The following is a 14,214-nucleotide window of genomic DNA, read 5'->3' on the forward strand; positions in this document are numbered from 1 at the left end:
ACAGCAATATACCCATGGAAACTCCATCTCGTTATAGTCAAGTTAAAAAGGTCTTCATTCTTAGCAAAGGATAAACCCTGTAACTTACCCCAGTTCCTTTCCACGTCCCACCGCAATCATGGCTCTCAGTAAATAGTATTCACGACTCTGTATCATCCGACGCGGAAGGATCCAGGTTAAACACGAAAAAGAGGAGCGGTCAAGAAACAAAGCGTAGGAGTTTCCTGTGTACACAGGCTGGAAATGAGTCCAGGGTCTCTTTAAACCACAATCCAAGCCGACCAACCATCCCTTCCAGTTTTCTCGTTCGTCGGAGTTGGCTAGGTTTGGTTTTCCCTCGACCGCCTCTCGACGCTCGTTAAATATTGTTCCGCCGTTAATTGCCTTATTAATACATATGAAAATTACGAGTTAATGTTCTGAGTGGAGGGGAGCCACGTAACAGGGTCCGAACTGTTCTGGGTTGAAGGCTCGACCGAAAACAATGCCCTCCTGAGTCTGCCTTACAGTGGACCGCGACCAACTGTGAGGATCGATGAATTAAATCGAGTTACCAGCGTCACGACCTCATTAGTGGGGAAAGTTATATGCTAACGTTAGTTGTGATCGAATGATATTTCTCGATCTGTGAATTGTTTTCGAAAATTTGGAAAATTTAGAAAGTCGAAAATTTAGGAGGTGGGAAATTAAAAGTGTGGGAAATTTGAAAAGGTGGGAAATTGAAAAGTTGGGAAATTAAGAAGGTAGGTAATTAAAAAGAGGAAAACCTGAAAAGTTGGTAAATTGAAAATGGTGGGGAATTTGAAACGGTGGAAAATGTGGAAAATTTGAAAAGGTGGGATATTTGAAATGGTAGGAAATTTGATATGGTGGGCGATTTAAAAAGGTGGGAAATTTAGAAATAGGGAAATTCAAAAATTGAAAAGTATAAAGATTTAAAGTATCCCAGAGTGGTTCTAAAGTCTTCCTGTATGTTCCAGACACTCGTGTCTGAGTGTTCCATACTCTGAATAAGCATGTGTGTCTGCATTTGTTAAAGGTACGATGGAATTGCGTTAAAGGTGCATCATTTAATTTTAATTGCAGACGGAAATGTGAGGCCGACGGGAAGGAGGCGAAGGCAGAACTGGCACAACGCAATATGTTTCCTAGCGCTCAAATTAAAATGAGGTAAATATAGACTCGTTCAAACTACACTTTTTTAAAGGGTAATAATCCCATCATTTAGCTAGAAATTTTTTCTGAGTACACAAAAATAGAATGGAATCTTACAAAATTTAACATAACTACAAGAATTAGTCAAATTGCTAAGATCATAAGCAAGTAGAACATCAACCGAAGAACGACGAGAATTACATACATGAATTTTCATGTGACATTTAAACTAAACCTGAATAATTCATATCCATTCTGAAATTAAATGAAAATTCTAGACTCTCATGTAAAATATACTTACGACACAAACTCCTATAGATAACTACCCATTGCATCAAAGATCTTAATCGATCTCCTCAAATATTCATAAGAAACGAACCAAAAATAAAAATCTTCAAAACAAAATTAAGAAAAATAAAATTCACAAAATTATCCTTAAGAATCCTAGGTACACTCTCTCTTAAAAACCGATCAAACACATTCATAAAACTCAAAAAGAAAAAAACCTTCAAAAAGGAAGGAAAACTGCTCCTCAATTCACCTCAACCCACGCTCGTCATTCTTCCTCAGAGCATCGAAGCACGGGCTTCGATACCTCACAGACGGAACAGGGCCTGATGGTGGCTAATGTCGAAAGTATTTCTATCAGATTGCTGTCGCCAAGCAGTTCGCCGGCCACGTCGCCCACAATGTCGAATTCCTCGTCGCCGACGCCGCCAACGCCTGCTGCACCAGCTTACAACCAGAAGATGACGGGGATACCCTGCGTGGCTGCAGCATCCAGATACACAGCCCCCGTTCACATCGACGTAGGCGGCACCATATACACGTCCTCGCTCGAAACTCTGACGAAGTAAGTACACAGATCCGAGATTTCACCCGAGTATCGCCATAGAACGAGAAAAATCGACGAAACACTCGTAACGCGCGCGAGAACCCGTGGAAAGCCAGGATCTCGGTCCTCCAACGACCACGCGACTGTCATTCTAATTTATTACGCGCAGGAAAGTGAAATCTGCGATAATGAATGCGAGATAAAGACTTTTTTCTGACGAGAGAACTGCTCGAGAGGTTCGATAGCATTCCAATGGGAAAGTTGAGATCTATCGGTAAATGAAATGGGAATTAAAAATAGTAGAATTCTAGGAAATGGAATTGCTTTTTTAATTGAATGCTAGTGGGAGAAAATTCTGATAGACTTTTTATGAAGCGGAGGAAAATTAATTTGATGGTCATTTGTTCTGGGTACAGTATTTTTAGCAGAAATTTGTTTAGTGAGGGTCGATCATGAAAATTGGAACGAGAATGTTTCTTGACAATGAGTAAATGAATGCTGTATTTATTACTACTTGTTTTACGATATCCAACGTAGGTCGAGGCTATTCTTAGGATCGTTTTCCAAGGCACTCGGTATTTCCATGAAAACAGTCTTCATATTCCAAAGAATTCCACTTCGAGAGAGTTAGAAAGGGAGCGTGATGGCCGGATCGCGGAAACGTGACCATCGACAACGCTCGAGGATGTTCGTAGCAGGCAATATCTCAGCGAATATATCGCTCGCAATCAGGCACACCGTTACCATGCCCGACAGTGTCCAAAGGCTATTTGCGGTCTATACTCGTGTACTTTATGCACAAAAGAGACGTAACGTGAAAGCCACAATTGCACTTTGCACCACGGAGAGACTCAGAGCCCCTCGAATGATCCCTGGAGCTATCTCAGCGTCACTCACTCTCAAAAATCTACTGATCCCCTGTACGATAACGCGAAACACCAATACCAATCATCGATTCGATAAGGTGACTTGTTCGATGGACATGTATATGCAGACACGAGTCGTCGTTTAATCACTTAGAGAAAACACTCAACTCACAGACGTAAAGTGCTTGGAAAAGTTGCAAGAAAGTTCAAGTGTGATTTCATGCTGAATGACTATCATTAGAATGATGAAATTTAGCATTGCTTACGGTATCTTCTTTCAGACTTTTTTATATATTTAGATTATAGGAATATGCATTAATTTTATAGTGGTCTAAGTTATATCATTTATCATAGGCGTAGTGTCGTCTGACTAGACACTGTACAGATCTCCTTATACAGACACAGGCATTAGACAGACTGATATCAATCATGGAAAGTCAAATATTCAAACCTATTAGTTGCTGACACAGTTCCTAAGATTCATATAAAATGTGTCTGACCTGAGAACCCATTCTACTGATACCCCTGCGTCTAACCTAGCCCACACATTTCAGCAGTAGAATAAGTCTCAGACCAGACGAAAAAATTCTCTTAGCTGGATAGCTAGAAATTTCAAACCGATCTAAATTCGCTGAAACTCCATCTATCCTTAATAAATTCCACCCAGCCACCGCTGCAACTCTCTCCTCGAATTCTCCCACGGTGGTCAGCGCAAAACGACAGAGACCACTGCGTAACGCGGTGCACGCAGAATACGTCGCCGCGATACAGTTACTTAGGCGTGCATCCCGCGGTATTCATGCCGATGCTCGTTAGGATAGGCCGCACGCTAACTAACGTGGACGTGGATGGATACCTAGTGCCTCTGTCGGTCAGAGGAGTCGTTAGTCGCGCGATACCGCGAGAGCATCCGGTCGAACCGCCAGCATCCGTGAGAAAGTTAATTCTAATTGACAAGCAGCGGGCCAGCGATGGTATCCCGCAGACGAAATCGGCGGGCTGGTCGGATCGCTCGAGCACAATGAGCCGAGCGAGGATTTACGATCGAGTCCCGTTAGACGTGGCTGCCCATTGGGAACAATGGATTTCGAGCTTGGTTATCGCTCACCGACGATCGACCTACGCGAGGATAGGCGCGTGATATTTCAATTCGAGGAGGGGGCTCTGGCTAGCAACGCTGGCATTAGAATCAATTAAACGCCTCTGTGCATCGAGTAGACCGCATCGATTGCTTGTCTTCAATTTATATCAATTACGGGACAGCGATGCTAATAGAACGGAGATAAGGATAACGGTTGTCGTGGGATGGGAAGAGAATAGAGGGAACGAGCAGTGATATAGGGAATTTAATAGCCGTGATTTGTAGCGATGGTAGAAAGTAGCCTGGTTACCTTAACTGTGTGAACCTTGATAGAAGCTTGGGTAGCGGGTCCCGTTGTGTCGCAATCATCGAGGCTGCACTGTAAACTGTTTATGCAGCCTCGTGTCGTATTTAATCGAATTATCCGAGTGTTGGTCTGTCGTTAATCGATCTTTCATCTAGAGTTGCGCACCGTTCGGATTTTAATAGCCAAGAACGCTGGGAGCGTAAGCGATAAGTTTACAGCAGGGATAAGTGTCGCGACGTGATGCAGGAACGAGGAGAAAAGAGAGGCGAACGGAGTCGAGGCCGAGCGTCGGATATCCCTTTGAAAACCTGGCCAGCCTCTCCGCCATCTCCTTCGACACGGTCCATTGCACCTTCCTCCCTCATTACACGCCGTCGACCTTATTGTTTTGTCGAAAGTGTATCGCGAGATTGCTGTCCGCTCGATCGTATCGGGACGAACGCAGGAAAGTCGGGCCTCGTGAGGAAAGGCACCAGTCGAGGCCTTGCGTCCTCTGTGCCACCATGTTACACGTAACACTTTGTATTAACTGAAACACTTGGCGTTGAACTCTCCGATACGTGAACTCTCTGATACTATGAACGCCGTGATATGTTACTTTATTAGAAAATGTAACATGTTACATTCTTTTTGAGGGGTTTTCAATGGAGGATTTCTGTGATTTCAGAATTCTAGGTTTGTAAGTGTGGAGAAGTAGAATTAAGTGTTATCACTGAATTTTGATTTCGATTTTTTTTACAGTGGTACGAGAGCAATGCAAACTTGTCTCTTTGGAGAACTTAGTTCTCAGTGTAGATATTGCTATTATTACTTTTTCGAGATCCTCTGACATTTTTAAACGCCTTAAATCTATTAGAAATACATAAAGGTATTTCATGTCCAGCGGCACCTTTCACAAAATAATCAGCAGGAGTAGGAGCTCGTAATGCGCATCCAGTGACTCGCCTTCCACTCAACAGACTCGCAAACGTTATTCCTCTTCATTTTTCGCCATCGTAAAGAAGCAAAACACGCGAAATGTCAGTGAAACGCGTTTTTATCGACGAACTTCTCAATTATAGTTTCTTTCCACCGTGACCCTATTCTCGACAGAACAAGCTAATCACTTCCTCGCCGAGTCATCGCGTGCACTTTTGCAGACGCTTACGTCCAGCGAGAAGGCTACCAGGGAAAGGCAGTAAAAGTCCCCGTACGACGCAATCGTTTCGGTGTGTAACGTATTGTATGATAAGTAAGTTACACCTTTCACCCGTTAGTTTGCAAAGCGAAATGCACCTGGAGCGATCGACGCAAGTCTAATGCAATGCTCGAAAGAAACGCTTGTACGGTGGATAGTAAATGTGGACAATAAATATTTCGAATCTACGAATCGACATTCGTCCTCGATAGACGAGAGAATCGTTTTCGAGTGAAAATGCAAAACGAGGTAAGAAACTACAGACCCATTCGGCTGTGAATCCATGGACTCGCAAATATCGCAACAAATATTGGAAATCTGCTCGCGAATCGACGCCAACGGTCATAACGGGACCTGAAAGCACGCCCCGAATAAGTTCCCGAGGCGGATCGATATCAATTTCCGCGCGCGAACGATAAGGAATCTTCGATTCAATTAAAGGAGAGGACGCGTGCATCGACGGCGATCACTGTGATATTGAAACGATGCAGAAACAGGCCCCACCTGGTTCCCCCGTGTTACTCGCGAAATTGATTTACGCCTGGTGAAATCACCGTCGACGCGTAACGACGTCGACGAAGATCCCATCGGAGATAGCCGTTCCTCGCGTCGAGACACCTACGAGAATTTATACACCGGTCCAGGGACGAACGACAATAGGCAGCGATAGTAATAATGATCGAGCGTCGAGATCGTGAGTAGATAAGGCTCGTCGGATAATCGTGGAAATATTGTTGAATTCTTACTGGGAACTGCCACTATATCAGATTGTTAAAAAATAATAACTCTCGGCTGGTGTGATGTCAGTGCTTATAATGGAAGCAGTGTGACGGGGTCACTGTGACGCTATTACGGGAAATGATTTAATGTACGGGTATTGCATGTCCTGGTTTATTGATTTCTAATGCAAGTTATACATATATTATGCACGTCTGTTTTTGTGCTTGTTGTTCAATCGTTTCTTGAATATGAGCAGTGTTATTTAGTTTGATAATAGAAAGGAATCTTTTCTGCTATTATTTTGTATTTTTTGTGCTTTTTTATTGGCCTCTGGTGGACTGTGGTCTGTGGTTTAGAGGAAAATTAGAGGGTGATCGATTTGGATTGATTAGGTCGATAATTAGGTGAACCTTTACACTTGCACGCATTTTCGAACCTTGTCTTCTACTAAAAACCAAATCTTATAATGAAAATTCAAGATAAGACTAATATTCATTTTTCGACTGTCGATTGCAAAGTGAGTAACTTTAATTACAAAACGTAGTGCATTAGATTTTATCAGAAACCTTTGCCTATCCCTACGCACTGACTCGAGTCAGAAACTTTCTCGTATCTTACTTTAACGATGCCTGAAGGTAATCGTTTCGTGACATTCGTTGCAACACGAATGAATGCGAAATAATTAATTATCAACGTCCCGCCTCCACGATTACACGGTAAATGTCATCTAAGTCAGAGCACTTTCCCAGTTAGAAGTTCGCGTGTTATTATGAACACGATTCGGAGTTGTAAAGGGAGACTGCGTCGATCAGCTCTAACAAACCTGAAAGCTCGATAATGGAAACGTGTCGACTGGGAAAATGAAATCAGAAATCCACTGAAATCATACAATCGACAATATCCATTAAAACCTATTCACGCTGTTCAATACGACGTATAATATATTTCCGCTAATAAACCATCCGCTGTTGCGTAAAATTCACTTGCTGTATCGAATTACAATTTTGCGGTGATACTTACTCTGGGATTCACAGATCCGTCGAGGATAAAGAGATAAATTTCTAGGTATTTTGAGTAGATATTGTTGGGCTTTGCCTTCATTCTCAGTAAAATTTATTTCATGTACTTCTTTCATTTATGCACCTCGAAATATGTCTATACTTCATTCTTTATTTTATAATAAATAATACATCCTATTTGAAAACAGAAATATGCAAAACAGTAAGAAGATGGTCCAAATGAATGCTTTTAAAACGCCTCTGACATGTGTCTTATTTGGAATCGACTTATTCTACTTTCAGTGTGCAGTAGCCAAACCAGGCGCACTGTAAGTAGAATAAGACTTCACAATTCTCCCATTTATAAATTGATAGGATCGCCATGCCTCCATCCACTAGATACTGTGACCTCTATCTAATCACCTAAGATTTAAAAATCCCTCTCATGCTCCCCAAAAAAACTAACTCATTCGCAATACTACATCACAGAATTTCTCATCCATTCCTTGCACCCTCCATAAAGAACACAGTGCACAGCCACACGGCTACCAAGAAATCTCAAAGGCTGCTACCATACAGGGTAGCAGACACCTTTCCACCCACCTCGCCCTAAAATTAATCTCGCTGCGCAGAAACAGCGGCGACTTCCTCCGAACGTTTTCAGGACCGACGTAACCGCCGATCATTAGCTTGCGCTTCCGGTATCACGTAATCCCTAAAACATCGTCGATCATCCGGTTGAACAGAGGAGAGTCCTGGGCCAAGACTTCGCAAAGGCCTGAGGCTATCCCGTGGAGATCCACCGAGAGAGTGGAGTCCTCGTTTCCTCGCCCTTCAGTCCGGCACGTGCAATTTGCCCGACTCTGACAAAGCGATTTTGTATTGGTTCGAGGCGCCTCGTTCACGCGCACACCGCTGCAACCCGTCGCCACGGACGAATAACACCGCATATTTTATGCATCGCTTCGAGCTTATTGTTACCTTGCTCGATATTAGGTAGATATTTCGAGAACAATGTTGTATAGCTCTGAAAGAGCGTCGCAGATGAGGTACGATGATAGGGGAGGATAATTAATGGGCGTTTTGTGAGCCTATTTCAAACTCTTGAATTTGATGAATTTCGTCGGATGGAAATGTGCAGATTTATATCTGAGGGCTGGGTACTCTTTTTGGAATAGCTTCAGTGACGTGTGTTTTAAGTGGAAGCCTATCATTTACCAAAAGTGAGTCCCTGAATACACTTTATCTGGGTCTGAGCTCTTCACAATGTTGCAATTAAATGAGTGTAGGCATCGCTCTACAAATCTATACATTGTAACAAATATGAAACCAAGCACGTTCTACTTTTTATTTTAACTTCATCGACGTCTTGTTATACCCGAGTCTCACTCGGCATAAACAGTCCAAGAGTTAACAATGTTCATGAATACCCAAAAATACACCAAAATCTGCAGTCTACTCGTTACTGTCTTTCAATTCTAAACCAAAGAGGCCCTGTACTATTCCTATAATATTCCCCTACACATAAATAGACCTCAAAACCTCGTCCTCCCCTACGAACTCATCAGTCTCCCAACTCTACATCAACCCTACTCTGTACACCACCGTTCCCCAAAATTCCCTCGAAAGCAGACAATCCATATACCTCCCTTAAAAGAAATTAGGATGGTCGAGTAGCCAGCAGCGAGCGCGCAGCGTTTTATCGCGGCGGCGGCTCCTCGGAACGAGATCCGGGGAATTTTCATTTTCTCGGTCGACCAGCGCTCCTCCATCCTTCGCTCTCTCGGCTTTCGCGTCGAAAACGGCGCGGCGGAGGCAGGGGGAGGCGAAGGGAGGTTCTCTCGGCCCGTGTACACGTACAGCGTCGTACCTACCCCGCGGTGTCTTCCCTTTCTCTCCTCCCCGTTGAAGTCAGATCGCCCACGGGCTCCACGAGACCGTCGTTATTATATGTTATCGCCGTGGAAGGTATGGGAACCGGCCCGAGGGGCCACCAGGATACCTACGTCGGTATTTCCCCCTCGTTGTGCCATAACGCACCGCCGAGGTACACGAGGAACCGACTCTATCTCCCTCTCTGCCTCTTGTTCTCCCGCGACCTACCCCCGATCTGCCCCCCTGCCCCCGCCGTCAGACCCTTTTCCAGGGCACTCGTCTATTATATGCTAAATTACGACGACCTTCGGACGGCGCACGCAGACGTGGACGGGGTATCGAAAAATGAAGGAGCCTTTTTCCTTGGTACTGGGGTTGCAGGACTGATTTAGTATCACTTGTTCTATTTATGGTGCTCTGAGCTGGTTTCCTTGACGAGCTAAGTCTTGTATATTAGTACGTGTGACGCGGTGATTCTGGTATAAATATGTTTTTAGTTTATTTGTATATAGTGTTATATACATATAGTGTTATAGTTAGTGATGTAATGAGATGTGTATGATTTTTTAGAGAATACTTCTATTGGTACTCTAATGTATTGTAAATACTGTTTATGGTTTTATTTGAAATTAAGTGGCAGGAAGATCTCTAAATATTTGTAGTATAGTAATAAATGATCTCTGTACGTAACTTAACATTGAGGCTACGCAGTAGACTAATACAGACAATTTACATATACGATACCATGACAATAATTGAATCTTTCACCTAATTCAGATAATAACGAGTGATTCTAGACGTGCATCCCTGAATAAAATCGAGGTTCTACTGTCCTCCAACTCCCCCAATCCCTAATCGACTACTAAAGGTTTCCATCTTCGAAAGTCACCACTTGCTCAGGAGCATACGCGATTCTCTTCCAGTTCGAGCGCGTCCACCAAACCCACCACGAGATCCTCCATTGATACAGCGTTCAGTGGCAGCCCTGCTCGCCGCTACAAAGGCACGACCACGTGACGCATACATGTAAACGCGCGGCTGGACCAAAAGCAGAGCAGGAATCCGAGTGATGTGAGCCGATCGTTTAGTGTTTTCCCATAGCGAGCGGATCTGACCCGGGATCGGACCTCGGTGGGCCCAAGAAACCGCCTGGGGTAATCACGGCCCTCGTCCTCCGCCTCTGGTACCGTTTCCTCCCCCGCGTGCCCAACCTCGCCGCGCTGGGAGCCCCACAAACAACGCGCTCGCAAACCAACGCCGCGTATATTCTCCCGACGCCCTCTGCGCTCTCTTCTGCACCGAGCTCGTGCTCTCCCGATTCTTTTCGACTCACGAGACGCCGTACGCTGTTCCTATCCACCGCCAACCTTTCCCCCTTTATTGCTTCTTATTATTCTGCTCGGTGCATTAGTATGCTACGAGTCGAACGTAGATCTTGCTCGCTGTTGAGGATATATTTATCGCGCTGCTGATTGTGACGAAGGGATCGCGAGTGGGTTATGAGGCGAAGAGGAGGTTTGAGGTAGAAGGAGATTTGTGTTGGTAGAATTTGTTGAGTTTGTTGAGCTAGTTGAGAGAATTGAGTTAGAATTTGGTTGAGTCTGTTGATTTAGTTGAATCAGTTGCATCAAATGAGCTAGTGACTCCAGTAAGTTAAGTTGAATACTTAAGTTAGTTGAATTGCTTGAGTTAGTTGATTTAGTAGAATTAATTAAGTTAGTTAAATTGTGACTACTCAGTACTATTTTTCTTATATAATAATAATTCTATAGGATAATGTACATGTCTGGAGTCAAGAATATGAAAACTACAAAGCTTCCAAGTAATTACGGCAATCGATAAATTTGCATTTTATGCAAACATCCTTAGCGTTCATATATGGGAAAATGAATTTCACATTAACCAGAGCACGTAGCGAACATAACAAGATTCGATAATTTATACATTCTATCTTAATGGAGCCTCTAGCGCTCACAGACTAGACATTAAAAAATTCATACAAAATTCAGTATTCAAGGATTAAATGTTACAAATCTCAAAAAGGGAACCTCTCTATCATAGTAAACTACCTGGAAACCAGAAAAGCTCTATACCCGATCCCAAAAACAAGAAACAAAACTCTCAAAAGGCACAAACACCTTGCTCTTAATCTCCTCGCATCGTCGAGTCGCATTCCATCCCAAGCGCCAAGCAAAAAAATTACTGCAAGGTTCTCAGCACTCAGCACCTCGATGTCAATTCAGAGTAAGATTAATCTCCTGACGAAGCTCGTCGTAAACGAAGACTCGTTGCGCCAGTAACGCGTGCAGCCTGTCCTTCTATCAAGATACAATAGTCAGATAGGGAACGTATCGAGGGGACCGCGATAAGGGGACCAGATCGACGTGGAACGCGCTCGAAAATGTCACGGGCACTTTCTAAAGAAGCCGGAAAAGGTGGCACGAATCGACGTTGACTATCTGCGTGTCTAGTATCCAGTTAAGACGAGTCCCCTCGATACGAGTTAACATTTCATTCCTCTCGTTTCGCGAGATAACTTGACTTTAATCCTTTCTGTCACTTCCCTTTCCTTCTTCCTTGGATTATTAAACACACCCCTTTCCCGATATTTTTCTAGATTCCTCATCGTCACTCTCCAGCTTCTGTTTCAAGTCATTCAGGGAATCCTCCAGCTTTCACGAAAATGATAGCAGTCTCTCCTACGGCTCCGTGGTAGTAGCAATAAAGAGATGAAACTCGAAGGCAGCGGTAGGACGATAATCGATCGACTGCCACGGGATTAAGCGATCGAAATCGCGGGTAATAAGCGTCACGGGTCGAGATGTTTTAATATAATAGGAGCGGCGATTCTTATCTATCGTCCGCTCGCCGTCTTTATTTTGAAGGCGAGCTTTCTTAAGAGAAGATTTAGTACAGACGAGGAGTAGTGAGATGGAAATTCGAAGAGAATTTTGGAATTCTTTGATGATGGATACATAGTTATTTAGTTGAGATAATATTTGGTGACGTAGTAGAAGAAGTTATGAAAAGAAATGTCTGTTAGTAATTTAGTAAAAAAATCTGGTGGACTGTGTTTGTTCTAACATTGTTTGTTAGTTTTAAAAATTGGATTTATTTATTTATTAGAAGCGACTGTAAATCCACTTCGATCCAATAGACATGAAATAGGTTTCATTTCTGGACAGACAAACGCTATAGCCATCTAGTGGCGGCTCTGGCGTGGCTGTTTATATAGGGAATACACTACTTCCGCGGTTCAGTGGATCTTCGGATCCTCTAGAAAAAGGAAGGGTAGGCGTCTCAGTTGTCTTACATACATTTGTCTTACAAATTTCGTAACACGTAGCCCTGTCTTTTCTCTATAGGATCCGAAGGCTCAGATAAACCTCCAAAGTAGAATATTCCGTATATAAACAGACACGTTAAACCTGCCACTATAAACCGAGCAAACTTCTGGAAAACTTTTCTGTTGCTAAAGAACGAATCTTTTTACTCTATATCAGAGCAATAACTGTATAATAATACCACAGTCTATAAAATTCCCGAATTTCAAAAAGATACACGAATCGACAAATATGAATATCAGTTTTGATTTAATAAAATAAAACAGAGTACAGAGAATTGCATATTTAATTCCAACGCAAGGTACTAATCAGCAGAACACTAGCGTTTAAATAACATTTGATTAATATAGAAGAATTCTTAAGCGCAATCCCGACGAAACATTGTACCTAAAAAATTGCAGGTAACAGAATTACACGTGACAAAATTACCTGTATGAGATCGGCCTCGACACAGAACCGCAAAGTATCAAAGGGAAGAGAAAGAACGTACAGAGGACGGGAGTTTCCGGCTTCCAAGATTTCTCGATTTACGACCGTAAACTGGCACTCCCGAAACCGCCACTTTCCTCTTACGCGAGGGCCCCGTCTTGTTCTCTGAAGAAATTTCCATTACATTTTCATTAATCCAATAAAATAATAACCGAACAGGTCGGCGAGCCGATACCCTTTACTTAGCGGCGCATCGGTCCATGACAAAATGCGCATTTACGACGTGACGTTAATCGATCCGGCGCGTCGGTGATCGTCAATTATAAAGGGGACCAGGGGGAGGTGAGAGCGTTTCGATAAAGGGGAAAAGGAGGGAGGGGAAAAGATGGAAAATAATAAAAATTTCGCAACAGCTGCACGGCTCGCTTGGACCTATAACTCGAAGCGATTTTGGCAGGTGACCGGAATGTATCGGCACCTGCTCCCCTCAACGAGGCCTCGTCAATGGGAAAGCATAATTTATATGTCGCTACAAGGAACGACCGATCACCCCCTTCGAGGAGCTGCTTATCGATTCATCGAGCGGGGTGATCGAGCGAGATTTAAAAAGGTACAAGGAATCCAGACCGAGTATACAAGTTTGCAAAGTACGTCACGTGATTCGAGGGACTGGAAAACACTGTAGCGCTGTAGGTTTCAATCTTAATCAGTATGAACACTCTCGAAGGAAGATGTATTTTAAAATTAGTTACAGAGAGGTGAATACTAAGATTGAACTGAATCGTTTTTAAATATTTTATAGAAGTGAAGCGCCAGTAAAGAGTGCATATAATTAAAAATCTGATATATATCGTTTATAGCTTATTGGAGCGTTAAAGTAACTCATTTATAGTTTGTTTAATCAGAATTTAATAAACACCCTCTTTTTAATGACTCTTTCACAGGTACCCGGAATCGAGACTAGCGAAATTGTTCAACGGCAGCATCCCCATCGTCCTGGACTCTCTGAAGCAACACTATTTCATCGACAGGGACGGCGGCATGTTCAGGCACATACTGAACTTCATGAGGAACTCTCGTCTACTGATACCAGACAACTTTGCCGACTTGGATTTGCTGCTGGAGGAAGCGCGTTACTTCGACATTGCACGTAAGAGAAATTCTCTTTCTACAGTTAGGACGAACTGATTGTAGACTTGCGTTAGGAAGAAAAATACGATGAGAAGCCCAATTTTGTCGAATCAGAAAATTCTCGATTTTCCTCTTCAAGATTCAAGTCATTAGTTTTTAAGAAAATCCCTAAAATAGACGTGAAACTGCGTCCGAATTGAAGTCTCATTCTACTGATATCGCTACGCCTGATCTGGCAGTAGAATAAGGCCCAGATCAGACACAATTCTCAGGTGTATTTTACATCTATTTTTCAC

General features: G+C 43.1%; 1 protein-coding gene across 1 annotated transcript in view; it reads left to right on the forward strand.

The window, feature by feature from the left end:
* Positions 1 to 14,214, forward strand: part of Twz (BTB/POZ domain-containing protein twz) — a 36,231-nt gene that overhangs the window by 20,285 nt on the left and 1,732 nt on the right. Inside the window, exons 2-4 of the mRNA XM_076388893.1 lie at positions 1,087 to 1,170; positions 1,805 to 2,008; positions 13,732 to 13,937. Coding sequence (XP_076245008.1) covers positions 1,142 to 1,170; positions 1,805 to 2,008; positions 13,732 to 13,937 — 439 coding nt within the window. The 5' untranslated portion in view covers positions 1,087 to 1,141. The remainder of the gene's footprint in view (positions 1 to 1,086; positions 1,171 to 1,804; positions 2,009 to 13,731; positions 13,938 to 14,214) is intronic.

Source organism: Calliopsis andreniformis, chromosome 2 (assembly GCF_051401765.1).
Source record: "Calliopsis andreniformis isolate RMS-2024a chromosome 2, iyCalAndr_principal, whole genome shotgun sequence".
NCBI classification, from domain to species: Eukaryota; Metazoa; Arthropoda; class Insecta; order Hymenoptera; family Andrenidae; genus Calliopsis; species Calliopsis andreniformis.